This window comes from Mesoplodon bidens (genome assembly GCF_964165515.1).
Source record: "Mesoplodon bidens genome assembly, chromosome: 7".
Lineage (NCBI taxonomy): Eukaryota > Metazoa > Chordata > Mammalia > Artiodactyla > Ziphiidae > Mesoplodon > Mesoplodon bidens.
The window spans coordinates 102,946,975-102,971,402 of NC_138164.1; the positions used below are offsets into that span (position 1 = coordinate 102,946,975).

Consider the following 24,428-nt stretch of genomic DNA (forward strand, 5'->3'; position numbering starts at 1 on the left):
AACTCACCAAGGGAGCAGGGCCGGCCATCAGGCTCGTCAGGACAGGCACATACAAAGTCTGAGGCTCTGGCAAAGCAGAGGTGGGTGCAGCCGCCGTTGTTCACACCACAGGCATTGGTCCCTGGGGGCAAAGCAGATGTGAACGTCTGGCCTGGGGCAGAATCAAGTCTCCTAATTTGGCACTTCTCAAAAAGGAGGAGATTTGGGGCTACCTTACTCCCAGGGACCGTGGGGCAGGAGGGGTATAACAACAGGGGGCTGAAAGGTCTAAGAACTTAAGATGTGAACCAAAAGGCTCTCCTGTGGCTCTAACTGTCTTGGTTATTAACAGTCCTCAGGGTGACCAACCAACCCCACCAATGGTAAGGAAGCAGGCTCAGGACCCTGGAGTCCACCTGTCTGCCGCTGAGGGGAGACCACGATGATATCCATGAGTCCCTCCACATTCGCCAACACCGTCTCCTTGTTCCGGCCTGAGTACTTGTCAACACGCTGGATTGACTTGGTCTGCCAGTCTGTCCAGTAGATCCACCTGTCCTGCTACTCAATAGGGAAACCCCAAAAAGAGTAACTATTAATAGGCAGACCCTGGTACAGCTTCCGTGCCTCAGCCCGTGTGTTCCCTCTGTCCAAATGCCCTCTTTTTCCCTTATCCATGTCAACTCCTGTGCATCCCCAGATAGACATTATCCAGGAAATCTCCCCCAATCCATAGAGAATTCACCATTTTCTCCATGCTGCTCTGAGCTTGTCCTCACTTCCACAGGTGAGTTTCGACACTCTATGGTCATTTGTTTACATGTCTATCTGTCCTGCCAGATTAAGTTCTTCAAGAACAAGAATGTAGTTCATTCATCTCTCAATTTCCAGCACTAATACTTAGTCCTCAGTCAGATGACCCAGTGGCTCAGTGAATAAATAAATTCCTGTACCTAGCAAACAGGAGTTTGCGGGTAAGTTGCGGGGGTGGGGGGGCAGTGAGGGGGCAGTCCTTCTAGGTCCCTGTTCTTCTGGGCCCATCACTCAGAGCCCTGGCCCAAGTCCTCTGGTTACTTCTGCAGGCAGCTGCCCTCTAATGTAGTGATCCTGAGATTCTCTACCAGGGGTGGGGAAGGGCGATGTAGGTGGCTCCCCTCCCATCCCTGCAGTATACATCAGAAACCTCAGGGGAAACTTGTAGACTGAAAAACTAAATTCAATATAATCCTGTAGTTTTACATTTGGAGTACAGGGGGGGGAAAGCCTATCATTAAGTAAAGCCACACAAAATCTTATTGGCCGGTAGGATATAATGTAGAATATAGATAGAGTGGATGTTTGTCAAAAAGGGACAAAGATTTTTTTTTAGTTGTTGTTTTTTTTTAAAATTTATTTATTTTGTTTATTCCTCTTTTTTTTGGCTGCATTGGGTCTTCGTTGCTGCGTGTGGGCTTTCTCAAGCTGAGGTGAGCAGGGGCTACTCTTCATTGCGGTATGTGGGCTTCTCACTGCGGTGGATTCTCTTGTGGAGCATGGGCTCTAGGCACGTGGGCTTCAGTAGTTGTGGCACGTGGGCTCAGTTGTTGTGGTTCGTGGGCTCTAGAGCGCAGCCTCAGTCGTTGTGGTGTACCGGCTTAGGTGCTCCGTGGCATGTGGGATCTTCCTGGAGCAGGGCTCGAACCTGTGTCCCCTCCATTGGCAGGCAGATTCTTAACCACTGCGCCACCAGGGAAGCCCGAGGGACAAAGATTTTTTTTTTTTAACATCTTTATTGGAGTATAATTGCTTTACAGTGTTGTTAGTTTCTGCTGTATAACAAAGTGAATCAGCTATATGCATATGTATATCCCCATACATATCCCCTCCCTCTTGCATTTCCCTCCCACCCTCCTTATCCCACCCCTCTAGGTGGTTGCAAAGCACTGAGCTGATCTCCCTGTGCCATGCAGCTGCTTCCCACTAGCTATCTATTTTACATTTGGTAGTGTATATATGTCAGTGCTACTCTCTTACTTCCTCCCAGCTTACCCTTCCCCCTCCCTGTGTCCTCAAGTCCATTCTCTATGTATGCGTCTTTATTCCTGTCCTGCCCCTAGGTTCATCAAAACCATTTTTTTGTTTAGATTCCATATATATGTGTTAGCATACGGTATTTGTTTTTCTCTTTCTGACTTAATTCACTCTGTATGACAGACTCTAGGTCCATCCACCTCACTACAAATAACTCAATTTCGTTTCTTGTTATGGCTGAGTAATATTCCATCATATGTATTTACCACATCTTCTTTATCCATTCATCTGTCGATGGACACTTAGGTTGCTTCCATGTCCTGGCTATTGTAAATAGTGCTGCAATGAACATTGTGATACATGACTCTTTTTGAATTATGGTTTTCTCAGGGTATATGCCCAGTAGTGGGATGGCTGGGTCATATGGTAGTTCTATTTTTAGTTTTTTAAGGAACTTCCATACTGTTCTCCATGGTTGCTGTATCAATTTACATTCCCACCAACAGTGCAAGAGGGTTCCCTTTTCTCCACACCCTCTCCAGCATTTATTGTTTGTGGATTTTTTGATGATGGCCATTCTGACCGGCGTGAGGTGATACCTCACTGTAGTTTTGAATTGAATTTCTCTAATGATTAGTGATGTTGAGCATCTTTTCATGTGTTTGTTGGCAATCTATATATCTTCTTTAGAGAAATGTCTATTTAGGTCTTCTGCCCATTTTTGGATTGGGTTGTTTGTTTTTTTGATATTGAGCTACACGAGGTGCTTGTGTATTTTGGAGATTAATCCTTTGTAAGTTGTTTTGTTTGCAAATATTTTCTCCCATTCTGAGTGTTGTCTTTTCGTCTTGTTTATGGTTTCCTTTGCTGTGCAAAAGCTTTTAAGTTACATTAGGTCCCATTTGTTTATTTCTGTTTTTACTCTAGGAGGTGGGTCAAAAAGGATCTTGCTGTGATTTAAGTCAGAGTGTTCTGCCTATGTTTTCCTCTAAGAGTTTTATAGTGTCTGGCCTTACATTTAGGTCTTTAATCCATTTTGAATTTATTTTTGTGTATGGTGTTATGAAGTGTTCTTTTTTAATTAATTAATTAATTGATTGATTGATTGATTGATTTTTGGCTGCACTGGGTCTTTGTTGCTGTGCATGGGCTTTCTCTAGTTGTGCTGAGCGGGGGCTACTCTTCGTTGCGGTGAACGGGCTTCTCATTGCGGTGGCTTCTCTTGTTGCAGAGCACAGGCTCTAGGTGTGCGGGCTTCAGTAGTTGTGGCACGTGGGCTCAGTAGTTGTGGCTCGCAGGCTGTGGAGCACAGGCTCAGTAGTTGTGGCACACGGGCTTAGCTGCTCTGCGGCATGTGGGATCTTCCCGGACCAGGGATCGAACCCGTGTCCCCTGCGTTGGCAGGTGGGTTCTTAACCACTGCGCCACCAGGGAAGTCCAGGAAATGTTCTAATTTCATTATTTTACATGTAGCTGTCCAGTTTTCCCAGCGCCACTTATTGAAGAGGCTGTCTTTTCTCCATTGTACACTCTTACCTCCTTTATCAAACATAAGGTGACCATATGTGCGTGGGTTTATCCCTGGGCTTTCTATCCTGTTCCATTGATCTATATTTCTGCTTTTGTGCCAGTACCATACTGTCTTGATTACTGTAGCTTTGTAGTATAGTCTGAAGTCCAGGAGCCTGATTCCTCCAGCTCCATTTTTCTTTCTCAAGATTGTTTTGGCTATTCAGGGTCTTTTGTGTTTCCATACCAATTGTGACATTTTTTGTTTTAGTTCTGTGAAAAATGCCATTGGTGGTTTGATAGGGATTGCACTGAATCTGTAGATTGCTTTGGGTAGTAGAGTCATTTTCACAATGTTGATTCTTCCAATCCAAGAACATGGTATGTCTACATCTGTTTGTATCATCTTTAAGTTCTTTCATCAGTGTCTTATAGTTTTCTGCATACAGGTCTTTTGTCTCCTTAGGTAGGTTTATTCCTTGGTATTTTATTTTTTTTGTTGCAGTGGTAAAGGGGAGTGTTTACTTAATTTCTCTTTCAGATTTTTCATCATTAGTGTATAGGAATGCAAGAGATTTCTGTGCCTTAATTTTGTATCCTGCTACTCTACCAAGTTCATTGATTAGCTCTAGTAGTTTTCTGGTAGCATCTTTAGGATTCTCTAAGTATATTATCATGTCATCTGCAAACAGTGGCAGTTTTACTTCTTCTTTTCCAATTTGGATTCCTTTTATTTCTTTTTCTTCTCTGACTGCTGTGGCTAAAACTTCCAAAACTATGTTGAATGATAGTGGTGAGAGTGGGTAACCTTGTCCTGTTCCTGATCTTAGAGGAAATGGTTTCAGTTTTTCACCATTGAGAATGATGTTGGCTGTGGGTTTGTCATATATGGCCTTTATTGTGTTGAGGTAGGTTCCCTCTATGCCTACTTTCTGGAGAGTTTTATCATAAATGGGTGTTGAATTTTGTCAAAAGCTTTTTCTGCATCCATTGAGATTATCATATGTTTTTTATCCTTCAGTTTGTTAATAGCTGTATCACATTGATTGATTTGTGTATATTGAAGAATCCTTGCATTCCTGGGATAAACCCCACTAGATCATGGTGTATGATCCTTTTCGTGTGCTGTTGGATTCTGTTTGCTAGTATTTTGTTGAGGATTTTTGCATCTATGTTCATCAGAGATACTGGCCTGTAGTTTTCTTTTTTTGTGACATCTTTGTCTGGTTTTGGTATCAGGGTGATGGTGGCCTTGTAGAATGAGTTTGGGAGTGTTCCTCCCGAGGGAGGAACAAAGATTTTTAAATGATTGAGAATCCCTGTTTTGGCCCCAAGCTTGGTATACCTTTTTTCCTTTCTTGAATTATTATACAGGGTTAGAACTCTAAAATAATGACAGCTAATACTAAATAAAATGATTAGAAATAACACACACTGAGTGCCAGATACTCTGCTAATGCTTTTTGTATCTTTCAGGAGGATACTATTATTAAACTCATTTATTTTATAAGTAAGTGAAACTTAGAGAAGTTCAGTATCTTGTCACAGTTGCATAGTTACTTCATGACCCAGGCAGAACATGAACCCCCAGAGCTGGCTCATGGGAGGTACTCACTCAACAAACACTTACCAACCAGCTACCTGCCTCAACACTCTGGCTCTCAGCCACTCCACACCTCTGCCCACTAAAGTAAGCTGCCTGAGTTTGCATGCTGGGACCACAGCACTGGGATCAACTGGGGAACTCGTTAAGATGAATATTCCTTGCCCAACCCTCAGGAGGCAGATTCTTTATATCCAGTGCCCGGGAATATGCATTTTAACAAGTTCCACAGTTGACTCTGTACGGCTGTTTGAGAGCCACTCCTTCGAATGTTAGAACATGGGACAGCAGAAGCAGCAGGGCACACAGTGGCAAGGCTTCAGTGTACAAGAATCACCCCTAAAATGAGCTTCCATAGCCAACCTGTTCAGTAGCACCTGGGGCTGAGGCTGCTGATGCAGAACCCCGAGGAAACACCCCTGTCAAGGAGGTTTAGTCACCTCTCTCCTGAGCCAGTACCTGAGTGAGAGCAAAGGGGTGCGACACGTGGCTGACCAAGACCTGCCGGAGCTTCCCACTGAGGTCAGCGCTCTCAATCCGGTCCAGATGGGCATCCACCCAGTAGATCCTGTAAAGGAAAGGAAAAAAGGCGGCTGCTGAAAACACTTGCCAGGGAGCCCAGCCCTGCCCTCAGGGAGCTAGCTGTCCCCTCCTGAGCTGAACTGGCAGGTGCTGTGAGCAGTCAAGTTGACTTGATGCGAGGTCACTGGGAATCCCCAAGCTGAAGAGCAGAACTTGGCTGGTGACTCTTAAGTGGGTAGGCCAGGGCTGTTCTGGGGAGGGTAGAAATCTAGTGACCTCGGAGGAGCCAGCCCCCAGTCTCATCTTCAACGACTTGATCACCCTTTGACTCCTACCCAAGAATCTAAGCCCAAATTCTTATGAACACCCTTCAAGAAGAGACTCAGTCTACAAAGAGCTCAGTGAAGTTAATGGAAGAGGGCATTCCTCTCCTCCAGTCCAACTCTCCAGGTGACTCTGATTCCCCTCCCTTCTTCTGAGAGCAGAAAGGAGAACTGACTGCTTTGGAGCCCCTTCCTCCGTCTTCTCCTGCCCTCCAGTATTTTTTTTTTTTTGGCTGCGTTGGTTCTTCGTTGCCGTGTACGGACTCTCCTCAGTTGCGGCGAGCAGGAGCTACTCTTCGTTGCAGTGCATGAGCTCTAGGCGCGCAAGCCTCAGTAGGTATGGCTCGCGGGCTCTAGAGCACAGGCTCAGCAGTTGTGGCGCACGGGCCCAGCTGCTCTGCGGCATGCGGGATCTTCCCGGACCAGGGCTCGAACCCGTGTCCCCTGCGTTGGCAGGCGGACTCCTAACCACTGTGCCACCAGAGAAGTCCCCCTCCAGTATTTTTAATCTAGATCAGGAATTGCAAATTCCAATATCTGATGGGATCAGGAGAGCAACAAATGCAAAGAATCAGCCGTTAACTGGATGGGGGGTAGTGGGATCTGTGGTCCAGCCAGAGGACATGCTCTGCTAAAGCATTCAAATGAAAAACATGTAAACCAGATAATCCCCGCCTGAGGGTCGAGTGCTGGATTCAGCAACACCTGCTCCAAGAATTTGTTCCCTCATACTTCTCACTGCTTGCTTTTCCCTACCTACCAAGGAGCTTTCTACTTGTTTGTTTTCACTACTTCAATCTCAACCATCCCCTCCTCTGCCCACCTGTTTTCCAGGAGGCTGTCTGGGACAGGATTCCCACCTGCGGGTATCATAGTCCAGGGTAAGGCCATTGGGCCAACCCAGGTCTGTGTTGATGAGGACCTTCCGCTCAGAGCCATCCAGGTTCGCCCGTTCAATCTTGGCAATGTGGCCCCAGTCTGTCCAGAAGAGGTACCTGGGACACAACAGTGCCATCAGCAAGGCATGGGAAGATGGCACCCAGAGGTCGAGAGAATACAGGGACACCCAGATAGCATTAATATATAGGCATCTTTCAAGAGCCTCTTCGCCAGGCCCTTCTTCCCTGGGTCTCTTTTCTGCTGGCCAAAAACTTACCCCTTCCTGGGGAAAACGGCAATGGCCCGAGGTTCATCCAGGCTGTTGTTAATCAGCACTTTGCGGCAGGAACCATCTAGCCTCGATGCTTCAATGGTATTTCGGCCTGTATCTGTCCAGTACAGATTCCTGGCCACCCAGTCCACTGCCAGCCCATCGGTGGTCTTCAGCCCACGCCCGATCACCGTCTCCATGTTGCTGCCATTCAGATCTGCTCGCCTTGGGAAACAGCCCAGGGTTGGATGACTGACCAGATCAGCAATAGGCTGATAGCCCTTTCATCCATGTTCCCATAATTGGATTCCCACTACACTGTAAGATCCATAGGGGCAGGGACCAAGTATTTATAAGTACATTCCTCAGCGTCTAGCACAGTAGGTATTCAAAATATCTGCCAAATTGAATAAATTATTGGGAGGACAGAGTGTTTCCTGCTGTAAGTAGGGGGCATTTGGGCCCATGTCTTGCCAAAAGACAGGTTAATAAACCCCATACACCTTAAGGAGGAGACGAGGATTGCTAGATAGTGATTATGAGAGAGGGCAGATTTTTCCAACATCTACCGTGCATTTTTATAGCGGTCCTACACCAGGGAATTCAACCTCAGGATGGGGGGCATGTCACAAACACACGGGGGACTTTTCTTAACTACATATGCCCACCAGCTCCCAGATTCTAATACACCCGTCAAGGAGAACAAAAGGGAATGCTCCTGTTCTTCCACGTGAGAATCTCTGCCATGGTAAAACCCTCTAACTGGTGACAGGGTACCACATTCCTCAGCTATGTCAGGGTAAAAAATTGGAATAATAACAAATAAAACAAAAAATATTAAAAAACAAAACCCAACACCACCTTGTAAATAACCATAAGCCTTGGCATTTGGCCAGCGTTCCTGCATTATAATACAGATACTTGGTTTGGCTACATGGCCAACTGATCAATGAGTCTTAGAGGATCACTGGAGCTCCTGCAGAGCCCAATGGTAGAGGTAGAAAGCTCCAGGTCCCCAGCCTGACTTTATCTGTTTGTTTTACATACTGGGCTTCTGTTAATCTTTTTTTGTTTAATATTTATTTATTTATTTGGCTGCGCCAGGTCTTAGTTGTGGCATGCAGGATCTTTTTTAGTTGCGACATGCGAACTCTTAGTTGCGGCATGTGTGTGGGATCTAGTTCTCTGACCAGAGATCGAACCTAGGCCCCCTGCACTGGGAGTATGGAGTCTTAGCCACTGGACCACTGGGGAAGTCTCTATTAATCTTTAAGTAGATAAATTCCCTGGCGGTCCAGTGGGTAGAACTCCGCACTTCCACCACAGGGGACACAATCCCTGGTTAGGAAATCCCACAAGCCGAGTGGCGTGACCAGAAAAAAAAAAAATCTTGAAACACTTCATAATCTTTCAATAAACAAAAGAAAACAAAAGTTTGAAACTGCTGTAAGTGATAACACTATAAAGCATACAGCTCAGGGTCAGCACTCACTATCCAAGTTGTGGAATCACTTAGTCCATTTAGAGGTCAACACAGACCATAACCTCACCCATCAGAGGTCAGAAGCAGGTCTGTGTCCTCTAGAGGTTTCGGGGACACTCATACCTGATAACATCCAGGAACACATCTGTGTAATAGACCTTTCCATCCACACTGTCATAATCCAGGGAGATGACATTGTTGAGCTCAGGAACGGGCACGTGCACATCCGTGTGGTCACTGGTGTCCAGTGAGATACGCCGGATGGAGCCGCGGCTGGAGAAGAGCAGGTAGGTCTCAGGAGAGGGGTCACAGGTCTTCCCATCTCCCTTCAGCTGGATGCCAGTGGGGCAGGCACAGGAAAAGCCAGAGGGCCGAGGCAGGCAGAGGTGAGAGCAGCCACCGTTTCTCGAGCTGCACTTGTTAAAACCTGAGAAAGAGAAGCACGAGTTTTGACACCCAGTCTGAAATATGGTCTGAGTCTTATAAGGGCCCCAGTTTTTTTGTGCCTGATTGTCTGCTATTCTACATAACAGGATTCGGTGCCTGGCAGGGACGAGGCAGAAGGAGCAGGGGTGTCTCCAGGAGTCCTTTGAAGGTGACAGCAGAGGGAACACAGCCTGATCCTGCAGGGGGGCTTAGGCAGGTCCCTGTCTCTCTGGTTGTAAAGGCATCTCTGTGCTCTGGATCTATCTCTGATGTTGCGATACCCCCAGAAAGTCAGAGGCTCTGGCTTACAGCCCTAGGGGTCTTCTCACCCAGTGGCTGTGCCCTGTCCACAGCCTGGATGTCCATGAGGCCTGGCAGGTTGGACCTCACCAGGATGACATTGCTGCCAGTACCCTTGTCGGCACGGTGGATGCTACGGGTCTGCCAGTCAGTCCAGTAGATATAGGAGTCGAGCAGGGTGAGGCCATATGGGTGCTGCACAGGTGACACCAGTGTGTGCCGACTGGCACCGTTCAGATCAGCAGCCTCGATTCGCTGTAGAGGAAGGAGAGGGTGAGGGGTGGCTATCAGAAGACTGGGAGCCCTCAGCGGAAATCCCAGATAGGCCCCTCCCATATCCCCAGGCTTCTGCCAAGCGGCAGGAGCAGGACCCTCACCTCCGTGTGGGCATCAGCCCAGAGCAGTTGGGAGCTGGCCTTGTCCACAGTCAGTCCATTGGGCCACCCTAGGTTGTTGCTGATGAGCACGGTACGGTCTGAGCCATCCATTCCAGACCGCTCTAACTTGGCATTCTCCCCCCAGTCTGTCCAGTACATGAACCTGGGCAAGAAACAATACTAGCTGGTTATTTCCACAGTTCCTGTATACTGTGAGTACTTAACAATATGCCAAACACTGTGAAAAGTATTTAAATGCACGAAAGGGAGTTGCTGCTTAATGAACACAGAATTTCAGATTTGCAAGATGAAAAAGTTCTGGAGATCTGTTTCACAATAATGTGAATGTACTTAACGCTACTGGACTGTACACTTAAAAATGGTTAAGATGGTAAATTTAGTGTTATGTTTTTTACAATTTAAAAAAAGTACTTTCCATGCATTATCCCACTTAATCCTCACAAGGTCCACAGGCATGCATTTTCATTATCGGCTCCGTTTTAAAGGCAAGGAAGCTGAGGACCAGGGAGGTTAAATATTGGACCCAAAGTGACAGACTCAGCTAATAAATGGTGAAGAAATTTGAATCCTGGATTTCTGATTCCGAGGTTCATGCTTTTAAACTCTACACTATACTGCCACTCTGAAAGAAGTCACAAGGAAGTGGAAGCGCCCCAGAGAGGTCAGTCTCAGTGCTCCTTTGAAGCATGCTTGCTCTCCACTGCCCCCCTTCACCCCATCCTTCGCCCCAGCTGAGCCAGCCCATCCCGCAGCCTGGAGACACAGAAGTGCTCTCACCCCATCTCGTGGTACAGTACAATGGCACGGGGGCTGTCAAGGTTCTGCCACACCAACACCTTCCGCATGGACCCGTCCAGGTTGCCCACTTCAATCCGGTTGGTTCCCGTGTCTGTCCAGTACACTTTCCGGCCAATGGCATCCACTGCGAGCCCATCTGTGGTCTGCAGCCCTGCAGGAAGTCAAGACAGCACACTGGCTCCTGCCTTAAAACAGATGGGCTATCTCCCCCAGCTCTGTAGCCAGACAGGTGGTCCCCGGGCTGGGAGCAAGGCCCACCTGTGGTGATGATGTCCTCATGCTGTGAGCCATCCAGATTGGCACGGCTGATCCTGTGCAGCGTGCTGTCTGACCAGTACACTTTTCCTGGAAAGGGAAGCCTTGGCTCAGCCTGGACTTTCACCCCGCCCCCCAAAGGAACACACACAGCTAACATGCCCTGAGACACCAGGGCATGTCAGAGAGCCCTACACCCCTGAGCAGAGGATATCAAGGGAAATATAGAAATATCATAGCAGGATAGCTCTTGGCAGAGATGAAGAGGAAGGCCCCCAAACCCCATGCCCTCATAACCAAAGAGAAAGTGCTATAGAGGTGGGGCAGGGGTCGTGCCAGAGGGAACGGGGAGCCCCCAGGCTCTTACCAGGAGGCAAAGGTGGTGGGAAAGCAAGGGCAGCAGTTGCTATAAGGCAGGGACAGTGGGCCAGGAGAGAAGGGAGGGCCACACAGACCTTCCTGGGGATCCACTCCAATGGCAATGGTGTTCTTCATGGTAATGTTGATTGGTACCACCACATCGGCAAAATAAGGGATGTCCAAGGAGACCATGCGTATGTCTATCCTCCTGGCGAAGATGAGGAAACTGTTCATGCCTGCCCAGGTGGGGAGAGAAGGAAAGAGGACAGTCATCCTAGCACAGCCATTAAGAAGATTTGGAGTAAGGCAAACTGAAGTTCATGCCCTGTCTCCAGTAGTTTTTAGTTTTGTGATCCTGGGCACATTACTTAAATTGTTTAAGGCTCACTTTCATCATCTGTAAAATGGGGACAATAACAGGGTGGCTGTAGGAATAAAAGAGATCACATACAGAAAACCCTTAGCATTGGGTCTGATACATAGTCATAACTCTTTATTAATATCATAAAAATGAATCTCTTTGAAAGACCTTTTACCATGAAGTTTAAGAAACTTCATGTTAGGTGAAGGAGGGCTTTACCCACAACCTGAGAAGCACAATTCAGAGCTCCTTTCTTGTTCTAATTCCCCAGGAAGTTAGGGTTCAAATGCAGCCTACCATGCAGCAGCCCCTAGGGAGAAACCTCAACATCCAACATCTGGGCAGCCAGGTCCTGCTTCTGAGACCTTTCAGTTAAGGTTATACGAAGGTTGTGCTGGTTGTGTGTACTCACAAAAGTGCCATTTCCAAAGGAGGTACCATCAAATTGTAGATATCATATGTTCTAGTATTTACTATACCAATTTTGGGCAGAAGGAACAAAACTGACTTGTTCTAACAGAACCAGTATATTATGACAATTTCCCAACAGATAGAAGTAACGTGTCTGAGGAAGGAGCATCTTTTTCTAATATGCATGAAGACACCATGAGACCCAGTTGGATCCTGCTTCTAATCCTGTCTACCTGCTCCTCTGGACCTCTTCTTTTTTCTAAAAGCTTTGTCTCGCCCCTAAGCCTCTAGAAGCTTAGGTTTCTCAGACCACACCAGAGTCCACTTTCAGGGAAGAAAGAGAGCCACTGCTCCTCCCAGAGAGGCTCTATCTAGGTCTGTGATGCTTAGACCTACCTGGTGAACAGGTCTTGCCATCAGGCATCAGGTTGATGCCCGTGGGGCAGGTACAGCTGAAGGCACTTGGATTTGGGGACCGAAGACACAGGTGGCTGCAGCCGCCATTCTCCGTAGCGCATGGTGTGGACACTGGGTGGAGAGGAGTGGGTCAATGGGAAGGACCGTTGCAGAGGGAAGCAGAGGAGAAGCAAGTGTGGGCCAAGGGCTGCTTACCTGGGGGTCGCCGGCGGTGGAAGACGTGGATGTCCATGAGGTTTTCCAAGTTCTCCTGCAGGGTCTCCCGGTCCAGTCCCGTCAGCCGGTCGGCACTCTGAATACTCTTGGTCTGCCAGTCAGTCCAATAGATGCGCTCTCCATAGAGGGTCAGCCCAAATGGGTGGGGCAGCTGGCTTCCAATCAGTACCTGCCAGGGACCCAGCACTTGTGTCACGCCCCAGCAAGTCCTGACAGTACAGAGCAGTGGTCAGGGGCTCAGGTGAGGAGGCAGGATGCAGCTCCGCCAGTACCACCTGCTGTGTGACCTTGAGCTAGAGCTGGTTATAAAATCTGAGGCTTGGTCAGCCAATCTGTGATATGATCATGACAGTGCCTGGCTCCAAGGGTTGCGTGATGATTGTAAAAGATCATGGATTATTTACATAATCTCAAAGTGTCTCTACACAAATTACTTATTAATTACAAAAGGAGAAAGAGCAACTTTACAGTGGACACCACCTTAACTGCACAACCAAAGTTGGTATCACAATGATGGGACAAGCTGACATCAGTGGCTACTCATAAGACACATTGAAAACTCAGGACACGACTTTACTTACTGTAGTATTTCTGCCCCAAATGCATAATCTGAACTTAATCACAAGGAAACATCAGACAAACTGAGGGACATTCTACAAAATAACTGGCATTTACTCTTTAAAGATACCAAGATCAGGAAAGACAAAGACAGGCTGAGGAAATGTTCCAGATTAAAGAGACATGATTACTAAAAACAACTGTGATCTGGGATTGGATCCTAGACTAAAAAATAAAAATAAAAAAAAAAAGCTATAAGGACATTATCGGGGCAATTGGTGGTGAAATTGAATATAGACTGTGGATTAGATAGTAATATCGTATCAATGATAAATTTCCTGATATTGATCATTATACTGTGATTATGCAAGACAATGTTCTTGTTCTTAGGAAATATGCACTGGACTATTTTGGGTTCAACAGCAGGATGTCTCCAATTTAATCTCAGATGGTTCAGAAGAATTGTGTGGTGTGTGCGTGTGTGTGTTTGTGTGTGTGGACAGAGAGAGAATGAGAATGATATAACAATGTGGCAAAGCACTGAGTAGAGTTCCCTGTGCTATACAGTACGTTCACTTTGCTGTACAGCTGAAACTAACACAACATTGTAAAGCACGTATACTCCAATAAAAATTAATAAAAAACTATCTTCAAAGTTGCTATCAAAAAAAACAATGTGGCAAAATATTAGTTATTGGTTCTTTTGACTATTCTTACAACTTGTCTGTAGGTTTGAAATTATATCAAAATAAACAATAAAAACAGAGAGAGAGAGGTCATGGGCCCAGTATGCAACTCGTGATTAATTAGCATCAGTGGTGATGGTTATTAGGAAAGCACTTATACCCCCAGCCCACAAGCCACATGATCCCTAGTTTCCTTTCTTCATCAAGGAGCAGGGACCCTGGGCTCTGGAGCACAGCCGCAGTTTCAGAGAAATAGCAAATGCACCATGCTGGATCACCCCTAGGCTTCCCTGGGTCCTGTTAGCTGCCAGCCAGGAAGCACTGCCCTGGAGGCTGTCAGGGCTGTGGGAGGATGCCTTAGTGCCACCCTTACCTTCCTTTTGCTGCCATCCAGTCCGGCAAATTCAATCGTCTTCATGCCGGCATCAGCCCAGTATAGCCGCTGGGACCCATAGTCAATGGCTAATCCATTAGGCCACGTCAGATTAGAAGAGATGATGACCTGACGACCTGAAGCATCCATGCCAGCTCGTTCAATCTTGGGGCTTGCACCCCAGTCCGTCCAATACATGTACCTGGGCACAGGCAAGGGAGGTCTTACAAGCCTTCCAGTTAATACCCAGTGGGGATTCAGGGTTCCTAGGGTTTGAGGGTTTCTGCTTGCTATAGCTACCCCAGCCTCTTGCCTCAGTTCCCAGCCCCATCCTGGGTTCTGGTCTTGTATCTCACATCCCTATCAAAAAGTACCCGAGGATCTTAAATGTTTCCTTGACTGGATGGGTCAAATAATTATGGTATATCAACTTAACAGAATTCTATATAACCATCAAGAAGAAAAAAATAGATCTATATAGTCAAATGGAAAAATAGCTAAGATATATAGCAAGTGAAAACCCAAGTTACAGAAGAGTATGCCATTGTTGTCAAACCAAAACCATCACCTCCACCGCTACATGTACGCGTACACACAGAAGAAGAAAATCTGGAAAAAATACCCTAAACTGTTAACCACAGTTATTTTTGGAGAGTGAGATTATAGGGAATCTTCACTTTCTACAAACTTCTTTTTTTTTTTTTTTTTTTTTTTTTTTGCAGTACACGGGCCTCTCACTGTTGTGGCCTCTCCCATTGCGGAGCACAGGCTCCGGACGCGCAGGCTCAGCGGCCATGGCTCACGGACCCAGCCGCTCCGCGGCATGTGGGATCTTCCCAGACCGGGGCACGAACCCGTGTCCCCTGCATCGGCAGGCGGACTCTCAACCACTGCGCCACCAGGGAAGCCCCAAACTTCTTTTTTTAAAAAACAATGGATTACTTTGGTAAGCAGACCAAAAAGCCAACCAACCAAACAAAAAAACAGAAAAAGAAAAAAAAAAATTTAAATGTATAAGGTTTCCTTGTCCGTGAAGGAGACAGAGTTGTCACGATGCTCTGTGGTTTCTACAGCTGCTCTTGCTTCCTTGGTGCGCCCGTGAGATCTAGCCACTCTCTCTAACCTCCAGACTCCCCTCTAGTACTCAGATCTGGGGATGGGGGGAACTTGTTCCAAAGGGGCTGGTGCTCACCCGCCCATGGGTTCCACCACGATGTCCCGGGGACGATCAAGGTTTTCCCAGATGAGTACTGTTCTCATGCTGCCATCCGTGTTGGCCACTTCAATCCGGTCTGTCCCTACCAAGAAGTAAGGGGCAAAGACATTAAGTAGTCTTGGTCACTCACCCTCTTACCTCCCATGCCCAGCACAGAGCATGGCATGCCGTAGATGCTCAAGAAATACTTTGTGATAAATGCGCAATGGATATTTAGTGAATTGAATTTCAAGAAGAAATTCAAGGAAGTGATCAGTTCCATTTCGTGGAAGAGTAAGGCTTCCTCAACCCAAGCAACCCACTCTGTCCTATAATTTAAGGCAATGCTTCTCAAACTTTAGTGTGCACAAAAACCAGAAGAGCTTGTGAAAGTACAGATTCCTGAACCTAACCCCCAAAGATTCCAATTCAGCAGGTCTGACGTGGGGCCCAAGAATCTGCATTTCTACCAAGTTCCCAGGTAATGCTGATGCTGATTCTGCTGGGAACCACACTTTGATAGCTCTGGTTGAAGGCATTCCCCTTACCTTCCACATTTAACTGCCTAATAGAAAATGCCTCTTTTACCAAGACAGCGATGGAAGGAAAACCACAGGGCGTAGGTTCCTTATCTGAAATGATGCAAAGCATTCTCAAGCATCAGCTGCACAGCAGAAGTAGCCACCACTTGAATAGCAAATGCCAGACCCTCAGATGTGAGCTGCTAACTTCAGCTCGGCAGCAGCCCAACCACTCCTGACCTACCAAGGACTTCAGATCAAGACAGAAATGGTCTAGGAGGGGCACTGGACCCTTTGTACCCGAGGCCAGGGTTTTAAATAAGAGGATCCCAGAGAGCCAGGCCATAGTTGCCCTCTACATACCTGCATCTGTCCAGTACAGCTTGTTGGTGACCCAATCAATGGCCAGGCCTGCCGGGCTCTCCAAACTAGTATCCACTACCACCTAGGCAGGAAGCAAAGCTGTGTCACCAACTGGACTTACACCCCAGCTCCGGGGCCCAAACTCCACCAATTCACAGGCTGGCAAAGGTAGGGGAAGCCCTTACCCAGAAGAGGGTGAATTCCATCCCTCAATCTCTGCCCTCCCCGAGGTCCTGGGCCCATGCTGGGCCCTACCTCCTGTCCTGTTCCATCCCACTTGGCCCTGCTGATGGTGTCAGTGCTGACATCCGTCCAGTACACGTGGTCATCCCGGGAGTCCCAGTCAAGGGCCACAGCACTGCGCACGTCAGCCAGTGGGATGACATCGTCGGACAGGTCCTCTGTGTCGAAGCTGATCCGACGGATGTCCATCCTTCGGGCAAAAAGCAGGAACTTGTCAAGACCTGATCAAAGGCCGAAAGGGGTCTTCTTTTAATGCTCTAAATCCAGTAACAGTGACAGACACAGACGCTCACCTGTGTGACATCTGGTTCAATCACACTTCCTGGGGTCTGGTGCCCTTTGTCCCCTACTCTTCACACCTCAGGCCCCCTTTGAGCATCGGGCAGCCTGTGCTGGCACAATCAGACTTTAAGATCCAATGGAAGTAGACTCGACCAGGGCCCAGAGGTGCATCCTGTTTAAGCGTCTGTCAGCTTCATCGCAGCTTGCCTCTCCTGTTACTTTGCTCAGTCTCCTCTGGTGTACTGGCTAGGTCACTGTCAACCCCACCCTGCCTCTCTGCCTCCGTGTCCGCTTCAGTACTTCTGCTCCACTCCGTCATCTAGATCCCTTCTTCTTGCTCTTCACGACTTCAGCCAATAATGACTATTTGCAGAGCACATACTCCTTGCCAGGCACCGAGCTTGGTGCTTTTCTTGCCTTGTCTCCTTTACCCTCATAACAACCCTTTGTGGTTCATGCCATTTTTATTCTCATTCTCTGGATAAGCAATCCTGAGGCTAACAGGGGCCAAGTAACTGGTCCAAGATCCCACAGCTACAAAGCACCGAAGCAGGGACTTGAACTCAGGTCTGACTCCAGAGATGGAGCTCTGGCCACACCTCTATAGAGCTTCTTCCCAGCTGGCTCTTTTCCATCCCCTGCCCCTATTCTGGTCTGTCTGAATATTTCCCCGTATACAATTCTGCTTGGAAAGGCACTTCCTGCCTAAATTTATCAGCTGTCTTCTTTTAAGTTCTGGGAAACCTTTAAGGGGAAGTTCCTTGCATCTCATTAAGACAACATGGGAAAAAGCTGGGCACAAAAGAAGGCAAGGAAATGAGGTTCTCAATCAAAGTGTGTTGAATGACCACTGCCCCTGTTCCTCTGAATAGTTTTCCTAATTTCACTCTCTGGAAAAGACCTAGATAACCAGAGAAAATTGATTTTAACCAGAGATAAAAGGATCAGTGGGCATACAGCAGTTAATGAGAAGAGCTATGATGTGTGAGGAATTACCCCAGCCCCTTGCTGGTTGTGCTATACATCTGGATCACTCTTCTCCGGACTATTCTTAGGAAAAAGCACCTGCACCACTGACCTAGACAAGGCCACCCTCTCAAGGCAATACACCTTCAGGAGCTCAAAGGAAGCCAGAGTAGCAGTTCAGGGAGCCCCCTGGGAATCCCATTATCTTTCACTCACTAGGCACTTATTTATCCAGGGCTTATGTATGCAGAGCACCCTCAGAAGTCCTAATCTTACTCTATGGTTTCGGGGCTGAGAGAAAGTCTGTAACAGGGTGAGGCTAAAGGTAAAGAGCTAGGAAACCATTCCCCTGCTTTGTAGAAGGGCCTGGAACCCTCTTGCTGCCTACAGACAAAGCATCCTGGGTGAAATGATACACAAGCCTGGCTGCAGGAGCATACTTGACTGGGTGGTGTCGCTGAGCCTTCAGGGACTACTGCTGGGCCCTCAGCCCTCAGCTTTTTTTTTTTTTTGCAGTACTCAGGCCTCTCACTGTTGTGGCCTCTCCCGTTGCAGAGCACAGGCTCCGGACGCGCAGGCTCAGCGGCCATGGCTCACGGGCCCAGCTGCTCCGCGGCATGTGGGATCTTCCCGGACCGGGGCACGAACCCATGTCCCCTGCATCGGCAGGCGGACTCTCAACCACTGCACCACCAGGGAAGCCCAGCCCTCAGCTTTGACACTGGAGCCCTCAGCCTCTTACATCCTTCCTCTCCAGGGGCTACCTGAGGAGCCCGGCTCCTCCCCACAACTGGCAATCCCTGAACTCCTATCCCTTGTTCCTTCCACCCACCCTCACAAGGCATGTCCACTGAGGCAGGTGCCCTAGACCCACTTACTCTGGGCACAGGCGTGGCTGCTGATCTTGCGGAAGCCAGTGGGGCAGGCACAGGTGTAGTTCTGTCCACTGGGCAGACACAGGTGGGTGCAGCCTCCGTTGTTGTCCCCACAGCGGTTTTTCCCTGCTCAAAAAGCCCAGAGCAAGAAGATCGGGTAAGACCAAAGGTTGGGAGAAGTGGTCCCAAGGCTAGTGAGTAGTGGTTTAGCAAGGGTATGAGTTCCCTCAAGGGAGGAACTACGCCTTATTATTTTTTATATCTGCCCCACCTGTGAGCAGAGTGAATATCTAACACACAGGAAATGTCTGCATGAATTAGATGGGGACAGTGAAATTGGAAAGTCTTTCATGAGTCTCAACGTTGTACTACCCTAAATGTCCAGCAGAGGGAGGGATTCGCCCACATCAGTGCTAATTTCAAATTTCCCCGCGGGGAAACAACGGCAACTGTGACAGGTGCAAGGAAGGTTCTCAGAAGCATTGGAGGCCCACCAGGTGGGCAGTTTTTTACCTGCAGGCTGGCGCTGGGGGTGCAAGGTGTGGATGTCCATGGGGAAGTGCAGTTTGTTGCGAATGATCTCCTGGTTCTTGCCGGTAAATTTGTTAGCACTATTGATGCTCTTGGTGTGCCAGTCTGTCCAGTACAGGCTATCTTCAAACACGGTGATGGCAAAGGGATGCGGGAGGCCTGGGGGAAAGTCCAGGATTACCTCAGTCTAGACATGGCCTGCCTGGACCCTGGGCCCAGGCCCAGCAACTGTACAAATCTCACCCTCTGCCAAAGCTCCTGGGGGCTGGGATGGTGGAGGTAGGACGAGAGATAAAGGAGAGTGAAGGGAGGGCCTCACCCTGGCTAATGACAGCCTTGCGGTGACTCCCGTCCAGATTGGCCCTCTCGATGACGTGGTGCTTAGCATCCACCCAGTACATACGACGCCCGGCATAATCAATGGTGAGGCCGTTGGGCCAGAAGAGATGGGTATCGGCAATGATGCGGCGTCCAGAGCCATCCATGCTGGAGGCCTCGATGCGGGGGGTGTTGCCCCAGTCTGTCCAGTAAATGGTACTGGGAATAGAAAAAAGGACATTGCGAGGAAGGCAGTAGAGGGTGGGTAAGTACCCAGGATAGTAATCAGGGAGGGGGCTTTTATTGATTTAAACCAGGTGACTCCAACTGTTAGGAGATACATTGTTTGGTCTGCAGAGCATTTTTTCAATATTTGAATTTAAATGTCTCTAGACAGGGCACATATTCATTTAACAAAAAAATTTTTGGAGTACTTGCTACGACCAGGGCATATCTATCTTGGGTATTGGGAGTGCAGCAGTGAACAAAACAGACAAAAACCCTGGCCTTGTAGAACTGACAATATACTAGTGTGATACGACTTAGGACAAGCACTTTCTTCTGTCACAATATCTACCACCGTCTTTTGTAATTTCACACACGCACGCGTGCACGCACACACACTCTGTGTTTCTAAAACAGCTGACCTGCAACTGTAGGATCTTAGAGGACACCCCCCTTGATTGACTGCACTTAAATTTTTCTTTCTTTTTTTTTTTTTTTTGCGGTACGCGGGCCTCTCACTGTTGTGGCCTCTCCCGTTGCGGAGCACAGGCTCCGGACGCGCAGGCTCAGCAGCCATGGCTCACGGGCCCAGCTGCTCTGCGGCATGTGGGATCTTCCTGGACCGGGGCACGAACCCGTGTCCTCTGCATCGGCAGGCGGACTCTTAACCACTGCGCCACCAGAGAAGCCCTAAAGTTTTTCTTTTTAATATTTATTCATTTGGCTGCGTAGGGTCTTCATTGCGGCGCATGGGAGCCTTCGTTGTGGCGCTTGTTTGGGCGCACGGGCTTCTCTCTACTTGTGGTGTGCAGGTTTTCTCTTCTCTAGTGGTGGCGCACAGGCTCCAGGGCACATGGGCTCCAGAGCGCGTGGGCTCTGTAGTTTGTGGCACGTGGGCTCTCTAGTTGAGGCACACAAGCTCAGTAGCTGTGGCGCGTGGGCTTGGCTGCCCCGCAGCACGTGGGATCTTAGTTCCCTGACCAGGGATCGAACCTGCACCCCCTGCATTGGAAGGAGGATTCTTTACCTCTGGACCACCAGGGAAGTCCCTGCATTTAATTTTTAAAAGCCAGAGGCTAAGAACTTCCACTTCAGGAGACTTTTCTTCTAATAATAAAATTATTAATTTTTATTTTATTTTATTTTTAAAGTAATGCCAGCTTCTTGCCATTCAACTTTGCCAGGTTTTTCTTTTTATTTTATTCTGATTTATTTATTTATTTATTTATTTATTTATTTATTGGTTGTGCCGGGTCTTAGCTGTGGCTCGCCAGCTCCTTTAGTTGCAGCACGTGCGCTTTTTTTTTAGTTGTAGCCGGTGGGCTCCTTAGTTGTGGCAGGCAAACTCTTAGTTGCGGCATGCATGTGGGATCTAGTTCCCTGACCAGGGATGGAACCTGTGTCCCCTGCATTGGCAGGCAGATTCTCAACCACTGTGCCACCAGGGAAGCCCCCTATTAATTTTTATTAATTAGCTCAACCCTATGAACTAATAACAAAAATACCAAACATCTGCCACTTATATAATGTGTGTTATGCCATTTAAAATGCATCATCTCATTCAATCTTTAATCTTCACACAGCTTTAAGGTAGGTATATTTCTGATCACCAGTTTAGAAATGAGTAAAATGGAGGCATAGAGAGATTAATTAGCCCAAGGCCACACAGCCAATTACTGAACAGCTGTAAATCCAGGTGTGTCTGAGGGCAGAGCCAAGGCTATTAACATCACCCTGTGAGGATGCCCGCCCCCCACCCCACCCCCTACCAATAAAGTCTGGCCCAGGTGGCGGCGGGGTGGGGGGGAACTGTCCCTGGAGGTTGCATGAGGAACCTGGGAGCTTGAGCCACAGCTCACTCACCCCTCCATGGGGTGCAAGGCAATGGCCCTGGGCTTCTCAAGGTTCTGCCATAGCAGCACCTTCCGGTGGGCCCCGTCCAGGTTAGCCACCTCAATCCTTGATGTCCCCGAGTCGGTCCAGTAGAGTTTGTCATGGACCCAATCCACAGCCAGGCCCCCTGGTGGAAAGAGGCCATGGAAAAATGTCAGGGGTTCAGCCCAGGCTCCTCTGTGCCATAGAAACAAGGGCAGCTCTTACACGAAGCCGTTTCTTGGGCCGGGTACTCTTCTAACCATGTTATACATACTAACTCATTTAATCATCACAACAGCTGTATGAGCTAGGTACTCTAATAATCCCCATGAAGGTGAGGATACTGAGGCACAGAGAAGTCAAGTAACTGTTCAAGGTCACGCATTTCCTCCTCGCAGCCGATCACATTCCACTTCACGAATCCTGGCTCCCTGACCCACACCCAGGGTCCCCGACTGCACTGGCCCAGGGGTTCGCAGAGGAACATCAGAAGTTCCATAAGCATTTGAGTCAAATGTGCTCAATACCAAACTCTAACCCACTTCCCTTGCTTGTAGAATGGCCTGAGATTGCAAAGTGAGCTATTGTTTTTCTAATCTGCAAACGTTTGGATATATTTATCTGGGTTGATCAGAATATTCCTAATACTAAGCAATGAAAACAAAAGTCAGAATTTAACTGGATGCAAAGCTGATAGAGAATTGTAACGGTCATCCACAAATCTGATTTCAGATGGTTCCATTCATCAAAACGGTCTCATTACTCTTGCTGATTGAGCTCATGTTTGCTTTACGACCAGCAAATGTTATAAACCTGAACCTATAAAATGAACGTAGACTAATGAATGTTTTCCATATTAGAGTTCCATCCAAGATTTCACTGCGAGAAGAAGATGTTCCGCTGCCTAAGGTTTGTAGCCACTCGCCTGTTCCTCCCTCGATGGCTCTGCACGTGGTGTGGCCCTGCCCCTCCCCATGGGGCCTCGTTCCCTACCTGGGCTCTCTAGCCCCGTAGACACAACCTCTTCCACATTGCTGCCATTGAGGTTGGCGCGGAGGATCCGGTCCAGGGTGACATCGGACCAGAAGACAAGCTCACGCCGGTGGTGGAAGTCGAGGGCGATGGCGTTTTCCAGGTTGTTGAGCAGCAGTGTGTACTCAGAGCGGTGCGGCAGCACCTGCCGGATGTCGATGCGGTTGGCGAACAGTAGCACAGGCTCCGGCCCTGGGACGTGGCATAGAAATGGGGCCCCCACCAGGCTCCAGAGCTGCCCCTGGCAACATCAGCGTGCACCCCCAGCTCCAGGGGGCCCCTAGCCCGCTAGGGCACGTCCCAAGTTGTTAGCATCAGTGCTAAAAGGGTGGGAGCCTGCAAAGTACACATCCCACCCCAGCGGGGTTTTGCTTGGGGCTCAGGATGCAATTCATAGCTCCATTTTACTGCGATGGAAACAGCTAACTCTCGGCAAATCTCCAAGCACCGGAGCACCTGGCTGCCGGGCTCAGTCCTCTGCCCACCCAGCCAAATGCCAACACCCCTTACCCAGAGCCTTGCAGCTGCGCCGGTCAGGCCGGAGCTCGTAGCCTGCTTCACACCAGCACTGGAAAGCCCCCTCGCTGTTGGTGCAGCCCTGGCTACAGTACCCCTCCTCGGCACATTCATTCACATCTGTGAGAACGGGACGTGGTCAGGAGATCTCTGTTCTGCCATCCTCCCACCCCAACTGCCCAGCTGATGAGCTGCTTCCCTGCCCACAGACCCATCTACTTTCCAGGCCTAGTGGGAAGACCATATAACAAGTGGTCAAGGGCTTCAAGTTCACTCCAAGCTGGGCTGGAATCCCAACTCTGGTAACTCACCTCTCCGAGCTTCCGTTCCCCCCCCTTTGAAATGGGAGGGATAACAATCCCTACCTCCCAGGGCTATTGTGGTCATGATATAAGGTTACACCCATCAAATGCCTGACCCATCGGAAACACAGCTGCCTGGCCCTGCTCCCACCCAGGCCCCAGCTCACCCTGGCACGTGCGTCCGTCCTCGATGAGCCGGTAGCCTGTGTGGCAGGTACACTGCACTGCCCCCCGCACCATCTGGCACTTCTGGGTGCAGCCACCATTGTTCACACTGCAGTTCTCCTCACCCGTCCGGGGCCCTGTGCCAGCCAAGCCAGAGATGGGAGTTGAGCCCAGAATCCTCCCCCAGACAGCCAACTTGGCATTCTACCTGGACCACGAAGAACAGCGCCTGAGGCTGCAAGAGTCGCTGGGGAGGCTTCTCTTTGAAGCGTATGGGCGGGGCTCAGCCACAAACCACAGGTGGGCGCGCCCAGGGGGGACACTCACGGCAGCTCTGCTGTGGGCTTTCGTCGCTGCTGTCCCCACAGTCATTGACCCCATTGCACAGCTTCCTCTGCCCGATGCAGCGCCCATTCCAACACAGGAACTGGTCCGAGGCACAGTGGGGGCTTCCTGGAGAGGGAGGGAGGAAAATGGGGAGGGAGGGAGGGAGACCCAGGTCACATCAGGGCAGGGCTTGGGTCAGCAAAAGGATGGGAGCCTGTCATTTTCTAGGGTGAGCTGGAGACAGATGAGACTCAAGGTGGGAGGGTCGGGGTCCAAGGCAGGAAACAGCTCAGACAGGGCTGGCTGCATGTCTGCATGTGTTTTCTCCCCAGGACACCGCAGTGGGATGGTGAGGGGTGTGGGACAGAATGAGAGAGCACATCCATGTGTCCGGCACCGGTGTGGCTAGGGGAGGGGGCATGGGGGCTGTCAGCCAGAGAGCATCCTTGCTCACGAGGCCAGGGCACCAGGCACCGGCCACGTGTGAGTTAGGATGTGAGAGGCCACTGAAACTCCCAGCCCTGATACTGTGTTCCAGGCCATGAGGCTGAAGG

General features: G+C 48.9%; 1 protein-coding gene across 2 annotated transcripts in view; it reads right to left on the bottom strand.

Moving 5' to 3' along the window:
- Positions 1-24,428, bottom strand: part of LRP4 (LDL receptor related protein 4) — a 52,793-nt gene that overhangs the window by 11,097 nt on the left and 17,268 nt on the right. Inside the window, exons 9-33 of one of the 2 annotated variants that reach the window (XM_081239137.1) lie at positions 23,875-24,000; positions 23,550-23,684; positions 23,075-23,200; positions 22,526-22,756; positions 21,521-21,677; positions 19,434-19,651; positions 19,097-19,273; positions 18,587-18,709; positions 16,473-16,681; positions 16,218-16,299; positions 15,331-15,436; positions 14,139-14,340; positions 12,501-12,690; positions 12,285-12,416; positions 11,212-11,352; positions 10,760-10,846; positions 10,481-10,652; positions 9,683-9,845; positions 9,335-9,560; positions 8,703-9,006; positions 7,103-7,321; positions 6,807-6,941; positions 5,561-5,669; positions 396-540; positions 8-121 (exon numbers count right to left, since the gene is read on the bottom strand). In XM_081239137.1, the coding sequence (XP_081095263.1) occupies positions 8-121; positions 396-540; positions 5,561-5,669; positions 6,807-6,941; positions 7,103-7,321; positions 8,703-9,006; positions 9,335-9,560; positions 9,683-9,845; positions 10,481-10,652; positions 10,760-10,846; positions 11,212-11,352; positions 12,285-12,416; positions 12,501-12,690; positions 14,139-14,340; positions 15,331-15,436; positions 16,218-16,299; positions 16,473-16,681; positions 18,587-18,709; positions 19,097-19,273; positions 19,434-19,651; positions 21,521-21,677; positions 22,526-22,756; positions 23,075-23,200; positions 23,550-23,684; positions 23,875-24,000 (4,029 nt within the window). Of the gene's footprint in view, positions 1-7; positions 122-395; positions 541-5,560; positions 5,670-6,769; positions 6,942-7,102; positions 7,322-8,702; positions 9,007-9,334; positions 9,561-9,682; positions 9,846-10,480; positions 10,653-10,759; positions 10,847-11,211; positions 11,353-12,284; positions 12,417-12,500; positions 12,691-14,138; positions 14,341-15,330; positions 15,437-16,217; positions 16,300-16,472; positions 16,682-18,586; positions 18,710-19,096; positions 19,274-19,433; positions 19,652-21,520; positions 21,678-22,525; positions 22,757-23,074; positions 23,201-23,549; positions 23,685-23,874; positions 24,001-24,428 lie in introns of those variants that run through there. The other variant, XR_014016270.1, reaches the window with a different exon arrangement.